General features: G+C 35.9%; 1 protein-coding gene across 26 annotated transcripts in view; it reads left to right on the top strand.

Moving 5' to 3' along the window:
* LOC105337328 (plasma membrane calcium-transporting ATPase 2) overlaps positions 1-18,555 on the top strand; it is a 65,953-nt gene that overhangs the window by 44,071 nt on the left and 3,327 nt on the right. For 15 of the 26 annotated variants that reach the window (XM_034450152.2, XM_034450165.2, XM_034450158.2 and 12 more), the window contains 18 exons: positions 594-629; positions 1,486-1,506; positions 3,147-3,176; positions 3,777-3,977; positions 4,338-4,552; positions 5,101-5,236; positions 5,654-5,760; positions 6,117-6,352; positions 7,277-7,425; positions 7,654-7,778; positions 8,393-8,572; positions 9,260-9,454; positions 9,983-10,174; positions 10,664-10,877; positions 11,558-11,769; positions 12,246-12,353; positions 12,866-13,039; positions 14,319-15,866. In XM_034450152.2, coding sequence (XP_034306043.2) covers positions 594-629; positions 1,486-1,506; positions 3,147-3,176; positions 3,777-3,977; positions 4,338-4,552; positions 5,101-5,236; positions 5,654-5,760; positions 6,117-6,352; positions 7,277-7,425; positions 7,654-7,778; positions 8,393-8,572; positions 9,260-9,454; positions 9,983-10,174; positions 10,664-10,877; positions 11,558-11,769; positions 12,246-12,353; positions 12,866-13,039; positions 14,319-14,702 — 2,915 coding nt within the window. In that variant the 3' untranslated portion in view covers positions 14,703-15,866. The other 11 variants (XM_034450172.2, XM_034450173.2, XM_034450177.2 and 8 more) reach the window with 6 other exon arrangements.

An 18,555-nucleotide genomic window follows, 5' to 3' on the forward strand; every position in this document is an offset into this window, starting at 1 on the left:
ATTCCACAGTTTGAACAAATTTATTTCAGCATGCAATAAATATAAAATCAGTCAAGTTTTAAACTAGAAAGCAAACGAAACAGAATCCAAAAAAGTCAACCATGTATAAGAATATATAACAAGTTATAACCTGTCTACATTTCTTCCACTGGATCTCCTTTTGCATGTGTTTATTGTACAGACACAGTAAAACACTCTACAGGTGCCTGAAGATCTCCAGCTATGTAACAGAGGGAAGGAGGTCACCCACCAATCCCTCACTCCCATTCCACCCCATTTCCCAAGGGTGGGGGCTATTTAGCTTGGTAGCTTTCTTATTGTGGGATGTGAGTTCTTTAAAAACTTTGCTACAGTTCTAGTGGTCTCCCTTGAGCTGGAGTGGCTATTTTATTATTATGCGGTTTCCGTAAAATAAGGGGAATTTGGGGGGAGGGGTACCAGTAATGTTTCGTGGAGGACAGGAGATGGGGATGGGGGTACCAGTGTCTGTGTGTCTGTTGGAGGACAGGAGATGGGGATGGGGGTACCAGTGTCTGTGTGTCTGTTGGTTTTGACATGTTCAATAATTGAATGCTTCCTGCCTTGGCTTGCAGGCACACGTACCAACACAGCAGGACAGAACACTCCATGTAAGTCTACATCATTTAACATTATATCAATACGCTTCATCTCTTGTGCAGTACAATGCAATCAATGTGGTATTTGTATTTTTTTTTTTTCGGCAATGATTTCAAAATATTTTTGGGTTGGTTGTGTCCATGTTGTGGTATAATTTATCATCACAAAGTGTGTGTGCACGCTGTATTGGCCAGAGCTACTGTAAGTCTGGAGGTACAATGTTATATAGTCAATGGAGAAATAAATTGTGAAAGCCGCTTATCAAAGAAAAAAATAAACAAAAGCAAAATAGAAATAGGCGTTCCAAAGAATAATTGTAATTTGTAGCAAAACAAGAATTTAGGCAATAATCCATGCAGAAATTGTTTTGTCTGTAAAAATTGGCACCTTTTGATGTTGTCAAGTGTAAAACTGATCACAAAGGAGAACGAAGTTATCATCAATGTGTTTCCAAATTGAATCATTTCACCAGTGTAGTATTTCTTCATTAAGTCATGAAAGATGTAGGTTGATAAGTATTTAGATATTTTTGTCAGTCGGATGATAGCCAAGAGTTATCTCCCATTATAATTATACCTATACACTATATTTATAAGCTTTAACATATACTCCAGATGCATTTTTCGTTGCACAATTATATCAGCAATGAAATGTGTAGGCTTCATGTGTGTGCGCTATACTATACATATTTGTTAAATTAATTTCAGCGTGAATATTGTGAATAATATTTATTGAATTTTATACATTTTAATAAAGAATTAATAGTAACAGATAATTGATAATGCTAATTTAATTTGATGCAAGATGTAATCCTTCTTACATATGATAATATAACAGTATGCTTACTTGTAATTATGAATCTTTTAGACTCCAGAAATTTTGAACATGGCAAGTTTCACCCACTAACAGGCTTAAATATTAAAAGAAACAAATTAACTTATTTTAAAACACTAAGTCCTGCCCAATCGCTAAAATCAGTACAAACAAAAGCATGCCATTGGGTTGACTTGAATGAGCAGCTTAGAAGGAGCTTAATAAATGAAAATTGTCAAGCCAGACTTTAAGAAGTTTAGCTAAGTTTTCCATGTAATTTGTTTTATTATACCTCTTTAAAAGAAGTACATGTAGTATTAGTATCTAGATTGGGCAAGGACTATGCTTAAAACTTCAACTGTAAAATGAAGTGGAAAAAATGTAAATTATTGTTTAATATCAATAATGAATTAACAGACATTTTATTACTTAGTGAGCTTTTGATGATCTTCCACACAGTCTAGCCATGTTGAGTTGGGCAAAACAAAAGCTAGATATTGGCTTTATGCTGCTTTCCTTCATCTTTTTTGTTTCTGTTTGGAAGAACATACAAGTTATATGTAAAATATGTTTACAGATTATTGATTGACTATGTAAAAAACCATGATACAAGGGGAAAAATTACTATGTAGCCTGTATTATACCAACAATAGTCAGAGCAGGTGCTTTGAGAAATCATCACATACATTATATTTAATGGAGAGGTGCTGAGTCAAGGGGCTCCCAAAAAAGACTTGCATCGTAGCTACACCACTCAGACACAAAGGGTGATGGATATTTCTGTATAACCACTTTCATTTAATGAATGCATGCAATGTGCATATTGACATCATCCCTATTAAACACACATCTTGGTATCATATACAGCATGTGTTTAGATATTATCAGCAATTTCTGCATCTTGTTGTACAAAACTGGTGAAAATTGTGCACTCTTGGTTCCTGCATAGAGTTTGGTTATCCTTGAAACTAACCAGTAAAAAGGTGTCTGGTATTGATGTTACTGTGGTCATAGAGTGCATGCTTTTCATTATTAAAAAAAAGAAGAATTGAAATATATTGAAATGTTTAGAAATTAGAGGAAATTTTTGGTTGCAGCTAGAATCATTGTAAACCCTGATTGGTTTTTTTTTTCTTTGGCATGAAAAGAAAATTGTTATTTTTTGGTTTGTTTGTAGCAAGAAAAAAAAAGCATTTTTCAAAGAATTGTCAAAAAGCTTGTCATCATACTGCCCAAAGACCTGACATTGCCTATGTACATGTATTACATATTACACATTATGCACCAATTACCTATATCAAATATCTACATTGTATACACAGATTGTTGATATCTTAGGTGGTAGTTGGGTGAAAGGACTTGTTAGAGTTAAAACCACTTCAAATAGGAAAAAAATAATGTAACTATCTATTTTGCACTCGTGTGAATATGTATATAGATCTATGGATTTTAAAAGCACCTGCAAACTTCTTCACTATATACTATGTATAATTTCTCTCCTTGGTAATTCAGTAAAGCTTGCTTAAGACTGTCTAATGATATGACTGCTTCCAATTGGTAACAATTATGTTAATATACGAATGTTGAATGCCAAGATACAGTACAATTCTTTGAGAAAACAATGTCTGACTATATCTTATATTATCATTGTATAAATGTCATTGATTTATATGTACATGTATTCATTTTCGTTCTCTTCTTTTTTCTTGACTTAGTGCTTTCTAGTGATGCTGATACAAAAGTGGGTATGTGGATGTTATTTTTTTTCCCCTGGTTTTTGACACAACTCCATGAAACAGTGCTGTTGGTTTAGGGTGAAGCTGGGGTTCATTTTGGGTTTCTACAGGAATCTTACAGTGGGGACACAAGTTATTTATGGGAAGGGAGGTTTTCTTGGTTCATACGTTTTTTGTTTGTTTGGTTTTTGGGGGTTTTTTTATGGATAAAAAACTCATTTAACTTGTGTTAAACATTGAATAAGCAATTCTTTTGTATGATTGTTTAGGGGTTTTTTTTTAAAGGGGGGGGGGGGGGGGGCTCAGTACTACTGTATTTGAAATTCAAAACTTTTTGAAAATGTAAACTCTGGAAAAATGGGGATGGGTAGAAAGTTTTGACTCTTTTGCAAATAAAGCTTGATGTTAAGAAATGCACTGTTGAAGGACAAAGTGTTGAACTATGGCTTGCTTAATGTTAAAAATATATACATCATATCTTCAATGTATCATGTCATTAAGCCTTAATCAGGCAAAATTATTCACATCAAATCTCCACTTAACATAAAAGAGAATTTTTTTTCCACCGATCTGAGGGATTTGGTCTGTATGAGTGTCCTGGTGTTGTAGATATCGATAGTATCCACCCGGTGATTCCGACCGGAAACAACGCCCACAACAACTCTTCCAATGCCAACAACAAGGTCGCCAACAAAGGGGAGGGAGAGCAAGAGGAGAATATTCCCAAACCCAAGGTCGAGAGCGCTAGGAAGGAGAAGTCGGTTCTACAGGGCAAACTGACCAAGCTGGCCATTCAAATCGGATACGGAGGTACGCTTTAGCGAATAACTGGGACTGTGTAAAGTTCTTGTATTGTGTCTCTTCAGTATGTTCCTGAAATAAGGAGCTAAAGCTATAAGATGATACATTGAGCTCTCTCAAATTGATTTTATGTTTGTATAAATGTACCCTTTTCTCTAAAAAAAAAAACTGCTTTTAATATATGTTATCTGAAAAAAATCCCTCTGGACTTTTTGATAAGCAACAGTAACAAAAACAAGACTATGTTGATCAAGTGGTTCAAAACTATGTCGTTGAATTGCTATAGACCTAGAATATATATACAGTGTAACACTATCATATTTAAGATTCTAATTAAGAGTTGTTCAACCTTTGTTGTTTTGTCTGCAGGCACGGCTGTGGCTGTACTGGTGGTGCTGATTCTGATCGTCAAGTTCTGTGTGATTGAGTTTGGCATTAATGGCAAGTCCTGGGAGGCGGACAAAACAGCTGAGTACATCGAGACGTTTGTCTTCTACTTCATCATCGGAGTGACTGTGCTGGTGGTGGCTGTCCCTGAGGGTCTCCCCCTGGCCGTCACGCTGGCCCTGGCCTACTCCGTCAGAGTAAGTTACATGGACAGGTGGTCAGAGAATGTAGAAGTCTGATTGGTCAGTTTTAAGAGTATGTCAGTAGACCAGAAAAAGAGTAGTAGAATATTGATGAAAGTTGCACAGACAAAGATCTTTGCAGATAGTCAAAAACATTGTCTCATACAATTTTACAAGTTTGTTTTTGTAATCATACACACAAAAAAAAAAGGATATACTGTAAACATATTATATTTGGTGTGTACAATATTTTGCGGAAAGTAGTTTTTGAACAAGTTGGTGTGGATTTGAATTAGCTTATTACTGAATGTGACTATTCTTATACATATATGCATAGCATTTAGGGATGTTCTTGATTTAGCAGAAGCCGCATTCTGCCAAAAGCACTAAATAGATACACAGCCAAATGTAGTACCTTTACAGTACTAGGTATGCACATAACCTTGATACTTGATGACATCAGTCATTGGTTTGTGTGACATAGTCAACACAGCTGAGACAGTTTTACATTATTTACCAAGAATTGCAAGTGTATTTAACTAAAAATGAACTATAATTTTTAGAAAATGATGGATGACAACAACTTGGTGCGTCACTTGGACGCGTGCGAGACCATGGGTAACGCCACGGCCATCTGCTCGGACAAGACAGGAACCCTCACCACCAACAGGATGACTGTGGTCCAGTCCTACATGGGTGGTAAGGGGGCAGGGTAGTTAGGGGCAGGGGCTGTAGTTAGAGTCAAGGAGGTCAATCATACAGCTATACAATAAAGCATAATGTTTAACTAATCACTGTCACTGTTGGCATCGGTATGCAGTGAAATTCACTTGCATTCTTAAAGATCATCATTTATTTCTATACAAATAATATTATGTAGATGAAGTAATAATGTACTTGAAATGCATCAAACTTGTTTTTTCTTAAGGTAGAAAAATCTGTAAAATGTACACAGCCTCTATCTGTAAAATGGTAAAAAAAAAGAAAGTTAAAGTCTCTAGCTCAGTATTCCCAGATGTTTAACCATTGCATACTCAAATGTAAAAGACTGGATTTATAGTATCGTTGAGTTGCTAGTACATGGTATTTGATACTTATCTGATAACTGTTTTTCAGGAGCCCACTATAAGAGCACCCCTAACTTCAGTGCCCTGGCGCCCTCTCTCCAAGAGCTGGTGGTCCGCAGTATCGCCATCAACAGTGGCTACACCTCACGTGTCAGTGTAAGTACTGGATGTGGGGGATAGTCTCCAAACATAAAAAATACAACACTTGTGTCATTATGAGAACTGGATGACGGAGATAATCTCCAAACATCAAAAAAGTTTTAATATTGGAAAGAGTATGTGGCCAAAAAGGTCATTTAGATATAATTGGAAGAAACAGGATATTGCTTGTGTTATTTTCTTTTAAAAAATTAAGACATATCGAATGCCCTTCTATTTCTTGCTGGATATAAAGTAGAAATAGAGATCAGTTTTGTTATTCAAGTTATAAAAAGGAGCAAAATGTGTCATTGAAACTACATTTACGGTAATCAATATAATGAAAAAGTAACACTGTGTTTGAATTGTTGCAGCCTGACAAGGATGGGGGCCTACCTCAGCAGCTAGGAAACAAAACAGAGTGTGCTCTGCTGGGCTTTGTCCTTGACATGGGTCAGAAGTACCAGACGGTCAGGGACGAGGTGCCAGAGGAAGCCCTGTACAAGGTGTACACCTTCAACTCGGTCCGTAAGTCCATGAGCACTGTTATCAGCATGAAGTTCGGCTTCCGGCTGTTCACCAAGGGAGCGTCCGAGATCATCCTCAAAAAGTAGGTCAACAAATTCATTGTTAAAGAAACATGTTTTGAAAGAAAAAAACAAAATTTATTAAAATTACTGGTCTTAGGGGTTTTAATTTTTAGATATATTTTGGCAGTGTTTTTCATTACATCATCGTTCTAGTTGGAACGGTGATTCATTATCTGTGGGGACATAAATTGAATGTATTCGATTAATGGAATTCAGTGATTTGACAGTATTTCACATCAGCATGGTGATCCTAATGATACCTGATATCAAAAGTTGCATTTGCTTGATAATATTTAATATAAGTGATGACAAATGACTGGGTCTCGAGGGACATTTGATACTCAGGATTTCCTGAATCAGACAGAAAGGATTACAGCTCTGTTGGTGCCATGGTGTTGTTCTGTTATTTGACTCCTACCATGGTGTTGTTCTGTTATTTGACTCCTACCTGGGTGTTGATCTGTTATTTGACTCCTACCATGGTGTTGATCTGTTATTTGACTCCTACCATGGTGTTGTTCTGTTATCTGACTCCTACCATGGTGTTGTTCTGTTATTTGACTCCTACCATGGTGTTGTTCTGTTATTTGACTCCTACCATGGTGTTGTTCTGTTATCTGACTCCTACCATGGTGTTGATCTGTTATTTGACTCCTACCTGGGTGTTGATCTGTTATTTGACTCCTACCATGGTGTTGATCTGTTATTTGACTCCTACCATGGTGTTGTTCTGTTATCTGACTCCTACCATGGTGTTGTTCTGTTATCTGACTCCTACCATGGTGTTGTTCTGTTATTTGACTCCTACCATGGTGTTGTTCTGTTATTTGACTCCTACCATGGTATTGATCTGTTATTTGACTCCTACCATGGTGTTGATCTGTTATTTGACTCCTACCTGGGTTTTGTTCTGTTATTTGACTCCTACCTGGTTGTTTTTCCAGGTGTAACTACATACTGGACTGTAAGGGTAAGCCCCAGCCCTTCAAAGTTGAGGACCAGGAGAACATCGTGAAGAATGTGATTGAGCCGATGGCCGAGGACGGACTCCGTACTATCTGTTTGGCCTACAAGGACTATCATACCGACCCTAGTGAGAACCACTTAGTAGATCATAGTTAAATTTAATGCGATTTTATAAAGTTAATGCACAGTAAATATCAGAAGATAAGCAAGTCATGTTCTGTTCATGTTTGTGTAAATTAAAAGATGACATTTCTCCTATTTATATACCAACATTATGATAATAATTATGAGTGTATTTCTTCATGTATGACCTCCTGACATTAAACCCCTGTGTAAGTTTGTACTGTGAATGTAGGTACAAAGACTGAGGACAATGAGGAGGTGATCAAGGACAACCACGACTGGGAGGATGAGGACTCGGTGGTCCGTAACCTGACCTGTATCCTGGTGACCGGTATCGAGGACCCGGTCAGAGACGAGGTCAGTGCTACACTCCCCACACCCAAAGCACACACACACTCACTAAAATACACACACACACCCCAACTCCCTTCCATACACACACCCTAACTCCATTGGTCGTAACCTGATCTGTATCCTGGTCATTGGCATCTAGTGAACGGTCAGAGACGAGGTTAGTGATCCAACCATCAGGGCACTCATGGGGGGGAGGGGTTGGTTGGTTCAAAATACCTTGCTGCAAAGTTTTTAGGGGATACAAATTACTTTATGGTTCAAGGTTGTTGCTAAGAATTTTAATGTTTCTGAAGAGTTGCAAATCATTTCATTGTTTTTTAGAAGTTTCAAATTACCTCCATTTATTGAAGGTTGCAAACTGTTTTAATTTTTTGATTTTAGGGAATTAATTTTTGAGAATTAAATGAAACTTGATGTTCTGTTTACTCAAAACAATACTATCAGTTGTTTGTTGTCACTTTCTATGTATTGTAAGTTTATGAAGATGATGCCTATAGATCATAGAAATCAGAGATCAGGATATCACAAAGCTTAATATTTAGAACTTGGGGATAAACTCGGTCAAATTTCCCTAACCAGGTCAAATGGTAATGGCATACCTTTGCTTTTATATGCAGGTTCCAGCTAGCATTAAACAGTGCCAGAGTGCAGGAATCACGGTCCGAATGGTCACTGGAGACAACGTCAACACCGCACGGTCGATTGCCGCCAAGTGTGGCATCCTGACCCCCAACAAAAGCTTCCTGGTACTGGATGGAAAGGAATTCAATAAACGCATTCGAGACGAGAATGGAGAGGTACTGTTACCGCGGGCCTTTAATCCTTGTCATCACTCTGTGCCGTCTATATGCAAGAGTTAAGGCAGATAAATGGGAGTCAGGAATATGATATTAGACACAATGAATTAATGGCATGGTGGATTTTGTATTTCAATTCCTCAGTTTTTGGGATACTTCAGTAATTCAAGCCATTGTTGGGAAATTATCTTGTAAAGGAATCTCTTCATAAATATATAGGAAGCTTATGAAATTCAGACCCTACTTGTTTGCAGAAAAATTACTGAGTAGAATTGTTTTCTTTATGATTTTTTACCAAATTGATATAAACATTTGCATTTCACCCAGTCTCATTTGAACTTCAAGAAATGACATTATCTTTATTGCAAAATGAAAATTTTATAACTTAGTGGTTTTTATGGCTTTTAAAATGTACTTGGTACATTAGGAAAAACTTTCCTGTGTGTTGCATTGTATTACCGTTTTTAAGTACATTAATTTTGTAAATGTGAAATCTTTGAATTTACTAGAAAAATGAATCTTTATTAATGAATATTAATCCTTCAGTACATACTTAAATGACATCTAATAAAATCTTTCCGAAAACTACTTGAACCATTATCATAATTAAGTGGCCAACTTGTGTAATATTAACCCATAATGTGCAAATAATGAGAAAGTTGATGATGATAGTGAATTTATTTGTAGGTCAGTCAGGAACTTTTGGACAAGATTTGGCCTGACCTTCGAGTGTTGGCCAGATCCTCCCCCCAGGACAAGTACACACTGGTCAAGGGCATCATAGACAGCAAGTGTTCCACCAGCCGGGAGGTGGTGGCAGTCACAGGGGACGGAACCAATGACGGCCCCGCCCTCAAGAAGGCTGATGTTGGCTTTGCCATGGTAAGTAAAATATATGTATCCCCTTTACCAAAGGGAATAGTTACTATTAGATTTGTTTTTATAACCTGTGCAAACAAAGTTTGGATGGTATATTAGAATTATCATGTCTTTCTATAGACATGATTTTGTCTGATGCACTTCCAAGAAATTAAAGCAAGAATTTTTCTGACAAATTTTATGCTCTTTTATTTATTTTACAAAGAAGGAACCTGCAATTTTTATTTAAAATTTTTTTTATAACTATATGGACATGGTAAAATAAAATAAAGTTTTTTTTTATTTTCCCTAAAGGCTAATGCAGAACTTTAGGGGGTGATATAATGGAATCACCATATTCATTTATATATCATTCTGTCTGTCATCCATTTCTTCATCTATCAGTCTATCAAACTTTGATTTCTGGTCAATTTCTTTTACATGATTCATTGCTCAGAGATACCCTGTAAACTGGGGGCTCTTATATTTATTTGTTGACTTGATCGTTTCTCTCTTGATCAGAATTTAGAGAGTGTTTCTTTTCTTTATCAGGGTATCTCAGGAACAGATGTAGCCAAGGAAGCCTCGGATATTATCCTTACGGACGACAATTTTACCAGCATCGTCAAAGCTGTCATGTGGGGCAGAAATGTGTACGACAGCATCGCCAAGTTCTTACAGTTCCAGCTGACCGTCAACTGTGTGGCTGTAATGGTTGCTTTCTTTGGAGCCTGTATCATAAATGTGAGTTGGTACACTATTCTTCCCTGATAAGGGAAAGAACTCTCATTCATAAATTGCTATGCCTTTACAAAAAGTTGATTAAACATAGATATGTTGTGTGTTTTAATTCTCAATTGAAAACTGGATTTTTTCTGGAAAGCTTTGATCACAAAAGCAAAGTTCTATAGAGATTTTTATTGGTTGGTTGCACCTAAAGTTGCATAAACTTTGAATATATACCGGTATTGTAGAATCCTAATTAACAGTGAAGAATTAATTTCTGTGTAAAATCGCAAGAAGCAATCCTCTCGAATTTTAAAGTCTCGCTTTTATTTTTCAGTTAGTTTTAAACTATAGGAAATTTTAACAAAAAATTGGCGATTGCAATTTTATATTCTCGCAATTTGATACAGAACAGTGGAATCGCAGAATTAAGTACTCGTGTTAAATAAGGAATAAACAGTTTTGACTGTACAACTTGTTGTCATGATGCTTTGACCTATTTTACAGGACAGTCCCCTCAAGGCCATTCAGATGCTGTGGGTCAACCTGATCATGGACACGCTGGCTTCCCTTGCCCTGGCCACAGAGCTGCCCAGCATGGAACTCCTAAAGAGAAAACCGTACGGCAGGACCAAGGCCCTCATCTCCCGAACCATGACAAAAAACATTATGGGACATTCTCTCTATCAGCTTATTGTTGTTTTTGTTCTCTTATTTGAAGGTTAGTATTATGAGATATATCAGCTATTGTTTTTTTTTTCTATTAAAGTGTTCATTGGACTGTTACGCAGAAATTTCTACCACCACAGCTTCATTACAGAGAATGCCTTAGCTAAACAAAGGAATGCATGATATCATGTGATATGATATCATGTGATATCATGTTTACCACAGTAAAAATAGTATGGTCATGGATATCAAAAAATGTCAAACTTTTTGAGTTTTATGAGAACTAGTGAATAATTAAAAGTTAGCTTTTTGCAGTTATACACTGAAATCAATCTATAATTAGACTTTTGACTTGATATATCTTAGTCATTGTATTTTGCCACTCAGTGGCAAATTGAATTTATTGTTTACTTCCTCAGTATCAAGACCATATTTGGTTCCTATTAGTTTCATGCCATCATTTTTTTTGCTGAAAATTGTGTTTGATTTGGCTATAAAAAATTCAAAGGGGTGGTGATGATATGTGGCGTTAAAGTACCTATATTTTTGTGTACATTGTTTTCAGAAAAACCTTGAATTAAATTTCTAAATAAAATGTCTTCTGTTGCACATGTACATGTTGGATTTGGAGCACAGTACATATAGGAGGAAAATAAATTTTTTGTATAAAAATTTTAATTTCAGATTGGAATTTCAAAAAAGATAGGTAATAGTTGTGTTTATCTCTTTCAGGAAATAATTTGTTTGAAATAGACGATGGAAAATATCAGAAAATTCATGCCCCTCCCACACAGCACTTCACCATCATCTTTAACTCTTTTGTTATGATGACTTTATTTAATGAAGTCAATGCTCGAAAAATCCATGGGCAGCGAAACATATTGGAGGGATTGAAGAGAAATCCAGTGTTTTTAGGAATTTGGATTGGTACATTTGTAGCACAGGTGAGGTCAGGTGTATATATTATTTGCATGTCTAAAATGAAGAATAAACTTGATTCAGATGAGAGTTACGGTAAAGTCTTTTGTATGATGATAAATTGTTATTTTTAATGAGAAAAGTGTATTTTTTTAATGAGACTCAATGGTATTTCAGTTATCTGTAAAGAAAATGAATAATGAATTTGGTCAGCAGTATATAGATAATTAAATGACAAGAAATTCTCATTACATATACATAATCAAACAACGTGTGATTTTTTTTTACTCACTACTTGATCAGTATCAAATTTTGTTCATTGTTGGCAAATTTATATTCATTATTTAGGCAAAACTTTACAGTTACTGAAAAATCCTAATATTCATGTCCATGGTGTGGATGCATTGCATTGTGTGAAATTGAAAACTTCAGTGTGAAAATACCTTTGTAATATATTAAAGTAAAGAATAAGAATATGTGATGAGTGCCTTGTCTGTTTCAGATAATCCTAGTACAGTTTGGTGGGACAGTGTTTTCTACTAAGGCTCTGACACTGGACCAGTGGTTCTGGTGTGTGTTTCTGGGAGTTAGCACTTTATTATGGGGACAGGTAAGTCTAACTCATAACTTGACCTTGATGTAGGGAGAGGGCTAAAATAGGCTGTGCCTGCTGCTTAATCCCATTCAATATATCATATTGAATAAAATACTGTTTAAATTTTAAAAAAAATAACTCGCAAAGTGAGAGAGTTTTTTGTTTTGGTGCACTCTGGGAAATATTTATTTCCACTCTCAGTACAAAAGATAATATTTTTAGAGACAATTGGTTAATGTTTAATATAGTTGAATTATGTTCTCCTGTCATTCCTGAGCCTTTTGGTTGCATTTGGTCATTGGCATCAGTCATTATGTATTTAGAAAGTTTCATGAAACATCTGAATATTTTGTATGCTTTGACTTTTTCCTTGATTTAAACATGATTAAAATATAATTGCCTATGATTAAAACATAACGTGTACCCTTAATAAATTACTGTGTAATTTTCATTTAAGCTAATCTTTCAGCATCATTTTTAAGTCAAAAAATCTAAAAAACTCCTACCTTAATTTTTTCCCCCACCAGATTATCACCACTATTCCAACATCTGTCTTGCCTAAGAGGATCTGCTCTTGGGGCGGCAAGAAGCAACAGGAAGTGGAGGAAGACCAAGAGGAAGAAGCTGAGGAAGTGGACGGAGTTCCAGGGCGACGCGGCCAGATCTTGTGGATCAGAGGCCTGGCACGTCTCCAGACTCAGGTAAGGGCATGCCCAGGCTGCTGTCATGTTCGTCAACTGTTGTTTACTTACATATATATACATATATTTACTCCGTTGTTGTGCGACTGACTACCTAGAGACATAACTGACCAGTCCACGGTACTAATCGTAGGAGTTTAGTTATTTTTTTTTACTTTGATGAATGATGAGCCATTATTGCCGGGTTCTGAGGATTTTTTTTTTGTGAGTGTGTGAATTTTTTAAGAGAAATCCTGAGATCCTGCTCAAAATTGAATTTCTTCCACATATCTTGCTTTCAAAATAATCATTATTGTTCAATGTTATACATGTACCAAGAAGCACATGTACATGTATACCAAGAAGCACATGTACATGTATACCAAGAAGCACATGTACATGTAGAAATGAAAAAATTGTTATGGAAAAGTGGTTGGAAGAAATCAATTTTGGGAGTGCATTGAAAGCATATTTGATGAATAGATAGACAATATCACTGCAGTACTTCAGTTTTTTATTAACAAAAGCTGTTTTAGCATTTAGTTAGGGAAGCTAGTTTTTATGTTCTGCATGGCAACATGTCAGAATAGAAATAGGCAAATTGAATATGAAAGTGCTTAACAGTACATATTAAATGATATCTTGTTTTGAATCAAGACATGTTGCTCAGAACAATTCAGTGATTAATTTTGCCATGATTGTATTGGTAGGTCTTTAGTTCCATGTAGACTAATGTGTTCAGTTACCACTTACGCCTCCATCCTCATTCCCTTCCCATTCATCATTTGCTTTGGTCCCAATCACAAATGTCATCAGAAGGTTAACTTTTTGTTTTGGTTTGGACTTGAGGTACACAGTGAGAACAAAAACAGCGATTTGGTTTGATGTTGTACAAGTCCCCTCCTTGTGTTCCTCAACTTTTTATTTTGTCTGTCCTTTTGGCCCAGCTGTTTGGTTTTCATTGCGTTTTCTTTTTTTTTTTTGGTGTCATGTTTTTAACAGTTCCAGCATGCCCGACCACTGCTGCCGTCTCAACTTTACAAGGAACAAATTTTCTCATTGCCTTCCAAAAGTTTTATCCTGGATGGCAGTAGTCCTCCATCGAGTGAGATTACCCCATCAGCAGCGGCAGCCCATTCAGTTGGTCTCATGTAGTCAATAGAGAAATGTCTAGTGGATGTGCTCCCGTCACTGTTGTGGCTTTCCATTCTATAACAATTTTTTACATTTTTTTTTTTTTGGAAAGACCATGGCAAAATTGTTTTGCAGATTAAATGTTAAAATCTCTTTTCATTGGCAGTTACGAGTAGTTCGGGCATTTAAAAGCACGTTGGAGGATCTGGAGGAAAAACGTAGTGTCAACAGTTTTCACAGCTTTCATAGCTTACGAAGCTCTCGCTCTCATCAGGGCCCAAGGCCCATGAGCGAGTCGGTCACCATAGCAAACCATCATGAACGAATTTGTCGCCGATTAACCACGGCATTTGAGAGACCATTTCCCAAAATGCCCGTGTCCCCACCCGACCCTGGATTTAGACTTAAAAGCCAGTCCTATGAAAATGTTCCTCTTGTCTCTAAACAGCCGTCCCCTTTGATGGCCCCAGTGAACCCCGGGCACCGGGATTCCTCCCCCAAGACTCTGAGTCAAGCTGATATCAATAGTATTACAGAGACTTCTATATGAAGACTGGCCTGTTGACAGAAACCGAACGATTTCAAATGTGTAGACATTTTTTGTAACTGTCTCTGTGGACCTGCTAAAGTATACCTTGAACCGAGACTTGCATGTTTCTCTCTGACTGTATACATTTTTTTATGGCAATATAGGTAGAAAAATTGCTTTTGAAGAGGAGAATTTTATTTGATAATGTAAATGTGTTATTCAGATGAGACATATTAAGATGTGCTTCCCTGAATATTTAGTAGGTGGTGTATATCTCCATTGTCCTGTAATGTCTTATTGCTAGAATTGTTGTGTGATAAGGTAGAATGAATTGAATGAGGCCTAGCCATGTTTTTTTCTAGTCATTGGAATTGATCTTCAAAGTCTTGTTAATGAGAGGAATGACCATACATATCAGTGTAAACCTAGGGAGATGTTCTTTGAGAAGTTCCGTCGTTATATATATATAAATCAAAGGTATTTACGTCTCCTAAATGTTAGATTTTTTGCATTACCTCCTTCTATCTTTGGTCTGATTGATGAATGGTTTATACTGAGGGCACTGTTTCCCCCCCCCCCCCCCCCCCCTTTGATTAGGTCTAGAGTCTAAGCACAATAACTAAATTTCAGGTATGCTCCAGGTATATATATGAGCACTGTTGTTACAAACTGCCAATGTCTTGCTATGTAGCTTTAGTCCTTACACGAGAAAGAGTCTTAGAAATCTTAAGTTTGTTATTAACACAACAGCATGTTTCCACAATGAGATTTGTTATTTTGATTTAACTAATATTAGTAAAATGAACACAATGCAAAATTGTCAACAGAGTCAGTGTGGTATCTTGCTGAGTCAGTGATATCTGCCTGAGTCATTGATATCTTTCTGAGTCAGAGTAATTTATGATTAAGCCAGAGTGATATTTGACTGAGTCAGTGTTATCTGAGTCAATGATATCTGACTAAGATGCTGATATCTGACTGAGCCAGTGTTATCCGAGTCAATGATATGTGACCAAGATGCTGATATCTGACTGAGCCAGTGTTATCCGAGTCAATGATATCTGACTAAGATGCTGGTATCTGACTGAATCAGAATGAGATATAACTGACCCTCTTGTTGAGACATGCTGCCCTGTGTGTAGTTTATCTCCTGACTTTTTGTTTAACCCTTCCTGATTTTTTGTGTTCAATTTCTTTTTACAGATTCGTGTTATTAATGCTTTCCGTATGGGCATAGATGCACGATATGACAGTTCTAGTATTTCATCAATGCACAGTTACCATTCACTACAAAATCAAAAGCTTAGAAAACCTGCGACCACCGCATCAAGCCCGCTTGTGAAGTCAGCGGAAGAGGGAGGGGCATCTGAAACCGTGTTCTAAACAATGCCATTACTCATGGGCAAAAGCTTTCAGGCATCGATTGTTCTCCATTAAAGAACTAAGACAATTAACATGTTGAAACTCATTTATGACTTTAATTTGGTGATGTTAAAAGAAAACTGTGAACTTAAAAGAACAAGAATGATATCTTGTGAATATTAAGTTATTTAAAGAGAAAAAGATATTTTCAGCCTGAAACATTGATATGTGATAGGAAGATTATACGTGTATTTTCATATGTATGTGCACAAGTAATTTTAATGGCACTATAAGCAGCAATGATCCATTGTTTGGACTGAGGGGACTTGTGGGGTTTGTTATACGTATACCCTGGTCCCTGTGCAGTGATACTAGTAGATATGCATGTTTAACCCCCAGCAAAGAGTGTGTGTTGAATGCTGTAATGTCAGTAGCTTGTGGTTGAATGTCATGAATAGCTCTGCTTCCGTTCCGTGATGTGTATATAGTTTCTATCTTACTCAGTTCATCACTGAACAAAGCATACTACTTATTATTATTTATATTGATTGATATGTGTTTAGATAGACAAAAAGTCTCCTGAAGAATGATTTGCCTTTCCTTCCCAATCATTGGTATATTTATTATTTCCATTGGTTCCACTAAGCATTCCAATCAGTTGATTTACCCCTACACCTCCCTCTAATATTCAATCCTTCAAGTGTACAAAAGTGCACATTTATACATCTCAGGTGAGAAATAAGAGTGATTAAACTTGCTTTTACAAAGGATAATTATACCCCAGTTATTAAACAGTGTCTTTTCCTGTAGGAGTCCCTCAGCCCCATAAGTGCTGATTATCATATATTGTATGTACATGTATATACTTTATGAGGGATCACTCAGTGCTAAAGGGCCTTCTGCTCTTAGTTTCACATTGGACCATTTCTAATCCTAGCTGTTTCATGATCATACATAAATTTCTTTGAAATTGTTGATCAAATTTAAATTGTATCAGGTATCAGACAAGGAGAAGGACTTTTCCTTTTATTGTTAATGGATGCTGTTTATGTTATAGAAAATAGCAAAAATTGTTCATATCTACAATTAAAAATGACAAGAATAGTTTTTGGGGAAGATGTCATAGTCTCCAAAATGTAACTGCTTTGGGGTGTTGAGAATTAGAGCAGTGAAATACTATATGTGATGCTCTTGTATTTGTTGTGGGACCATTAGAATGTTTCATTCCATGCTGAATTATGTGATAGAAATCTGCATAAAGGCATAAATTGGTGTTATTTTGTTGAAGCATGACTGAAACAGACATTGTGATTGTAAACAAGTTCTAGACAGTAGCATGTTTTTCAATGTATTTAGAGTTCTATTAGAAATTGTATAATTAACACAAATCTGTGTGTGATGTGTTTTCTGCCAACAAGACAGTTTAACACCTGGTTTATACAATGTACATTTGATGTGAATATTATGTATGTGTGGTAGTTTTTTTTGTTTTGTTATTTAATACTGATCACCAAATCTCTGAGGAAAAGTCATTTCCTTAAAACTTTACAGGCCATTTTTGGGGGGAAGATTTCTATCATCTATTTACAGTATTTTATATACTCTAGTATAAAATTTCACCATATTGAACTAAAACAGCAATGCATAAAAGCTTAATTATTTCATTAGCATAATGTTTAAATTGAAAAGCTTAATTAATGTAGAGAGATGTACATTAATTTACCTATAAGAAAGATATCTTAATATCAAAACTGGATGGAGTTATTTGTCAAGAATTTGAAACATGATGAAATGACACCCTTCTTCAAATTAACAATAGAATGTACATGGTGAATAGAACGAGATCATTTTTTTTTATTTACATGTACTTGTTATAGCCTAAATGTAGATGTGACCAGACATTATTTTTATATCAATATTAACATCCTAAGATAGTCACTCTGAAGGTTTAGTGTCCAGAATTTAGTTTGAATGAAGAGTTTAATGATAAGATTTAGAAGTACATATGTGGGACTGTTGAGCGTTATAGTAACTGTTCACTGTTTGATTTTTTTTTTGATATTCATACGAGAAAAAAAATGAGTGTGCGAGAGATCTGTTGGATTTGGACTCATATTTGCAGACATTAGAAGTACATGTAATAGTAAATTAATGACCATGAAATATCTGTATGTAAACTGTGTTTGTTTGTAAAACAACAACCACATGTATTGTATCTATCTCTGTGTATTCCTTGCTTTTTGTTAAATAGCTTTGTATACATTCCTTAACATAGTTTATTTAAAAACAATTGTTTATGGGTTTTATTACAATAGGAAATAAAAACTGATTACCTGTCATTGAGTTGTGTACATGTTTATTATACTTATGCAGCTGCTATGGTAACCTGTTTACAAGGTGCGTTTACCTTTTCGCAAGGTGTGCGTTTACCTTTTCACAAGGTTTACATATCTCTCCAAACAAGAACTATAAAATTTTTTCATGAAAAAAAAAAATTTCCTAAAAATCTGTA

This window comes from Magallana gigas, chromosome 4, assembly GCF_963853765.1.
Source record: "Magallana gigas chromosome 4, xbMagGiga1.1, whole genome shotgun sequence".
NCBI classification, from domain to species: Eukaryota; Metazoa; Mollusca; class Bivalvia; order Ostreida; family Ostreidae; genus Magallana; species Magallana gigas.